Source organism: Monopterus albus, unplaced genomic scaffold, assembly GCF_001952655.1.
Source record: "Monopterus albus unplaced genomic scaffold, M_albus_1.0 scaffold60.1, whole genome shotgun sequence".
Taxonomy (NCBI): domain Eukaryota; kingdom Metazoa; phylum Chordata; class Actinopteri; order Synbranchiformes; family Synbranchidae; genus Monopterus; species Monopterus albus.
The window spans coordinates 1,308,892-1,310,436 of NW_018127940.1; the positions used below are offsets into that span (position 1 = coordinate 1,308,892).

General features: G+C 42.1%; 1 protein-coding gene across 1 annotated transcript in view; it reads right to left on the reverse strand.

Annotated features, from left to right (window-relative positions):
* Positions 1 to 1,545, reverse strand: part of erlec1 (endoplasmic reticulum lectin 1) — a 6,102-nt gene that overhangs the window by 2,787 nt on the left and 1,770 nt on the right. The window contains exons 4-9 of the mRNA XM_020603266.1: positions 1,366 to 1,443; positions 1,209 to 1,272; positions 1,053 to 1,096; positions 713 to 936; positions 413 to 554; positions 157 to 318 (exon numbers count right to left, since the gene is read on the reverse strand). Of these exons, the coding sequence (XP_020458922.1) occupies positions 157 to 318; positions 413 to 554; positions 713 to 936; positions 1,053 to 1,096; positions 1,209 to 1,272; positions 1,366 to 1,443 (714 nt within the window). The remainder of the gene's footprint in view (positions 1 to 156; positions 319 to 412; positions 555 to 712; positions 937 to 1,052; positions 1,097 to 1,208; positions 1,273 to 1,365; positions 1,444 to 1,545) is intronic.

A 1,545-nucleotide genomic window follows, 5' to 3' on the forward strand; every position in this document is an offset into this window, starting at 1 on the left:
TCACATTCCCATAAAAAAAAATAAAAAAAAATTCTGATCCGAGTTTTCTGGGGGGGTGGGGGCAAATCAAATTTGGGGCACCTCAGTATGTAATATGAAGGTAACTTATGTGTTTATTACTAAACTACTCAGGTGCTATAGGTGAACATGTCTCACCCCATGCAGACAGTATGAGCCACTGAGGAACTCCTTGATCAGCTGTTCATCTGTCAGACGAGAGATGTGAGTAGTGCCTACAGTGACTTGTGACTGCCCTCCAACAGTCATGGGTTTGTGTGTGGCAGTGAAGCCCTCTTCTCTCACCGGTGATACCTCCTCCTGTAATGTGTCAAAGAATGTATAAATGAATTGGGTGTTGTTGGTGCACGTATAACCATTTTCCCTCTCCGTCAACTTGTCGTGTATGTCTTACCTCTCTGGTCTCAGAGGTGGCACCGAAAGGTGGTTTAAGTTGCTCCTCTTGCTCCTTATCCAACTGGGCGAGTCGCTGAGGCCGCAGAGGGGAGCCTGCCAGAGCCTGGCAGAAGATGGCATTCACCGGGGAGGACTTGAACCTGCAAGGAATATACAGTATGTCAAGTGTGGCACCAATATGTTTTGACCAGAAATCTCACCTACAGAACCCTGATACAGAGGATGGTATTTCAAAATTTCCAACATCGACTATTCCTTTTAGCACAATATTTAAATATTGTCACTTTGACATATCTACCTATATTTCGGGTGAGCACAAAGCAGCGGTGTCAAAACCACCACCTCATATTCACACGTAGTGACCTCAGCAATAGACAAGATCTCATGCTTGGCCTCTGGATGACAGACGTAAAGCACAGACGCAGAGCGAGGCTCATCCTGTTTAAGCACACAAGGAGTCCCATTTCCCATCTCCAGCGAGTAGTAGGGAGTTAGCTGACCTTCTATATTCTTAGTGGGCACCTGGGCATCAGTGATTAGAGAAGACGGAGAAAACGGAAAAAAAGACAACAAATCTGAGATCTGACAGTAGGCTCAGCAAATGTGGCTGGTTACTGAAGCTTCAGTATTATACTTACCTCTGTTTCAGCTGTTGATTTGACATTTTCTACCTCAGCATTATCTGAAAATGAATTTATAGCTTTAGTACAATAACAAAAAATACACTTAGCAACATGTGACAAAATTACAAAAGCAAAAAGATATTGTAAAATTACAATGACAAAGAAAAACACCTGTCTCTGTCAACTGGCTCTTCTGGGCCATGTTCCCCAGGAAGTACTCTTGTACACTTATTTTCTGTGCAAACACAAATGATAGTACATACTATACTAAGTGCCAGCTTCTCATTTCTGTCATCTAAAAATTATTTTACCTACTCATAACACTCACCTGACCCGTCTCTTTCTCTTCATGATACTGTCTTACATGCTTTCCATGGCATACTTCATATGTCCAGTATGATTCAATCTGCAATGTTGGCAAGTCAAGAGTAAGTTTAGAGAAATGAGTGAGTCTTTAATTCACCTTCAGCGCTACCACAAAAAAATAAGTTCTTAGTTATGCTCTGCT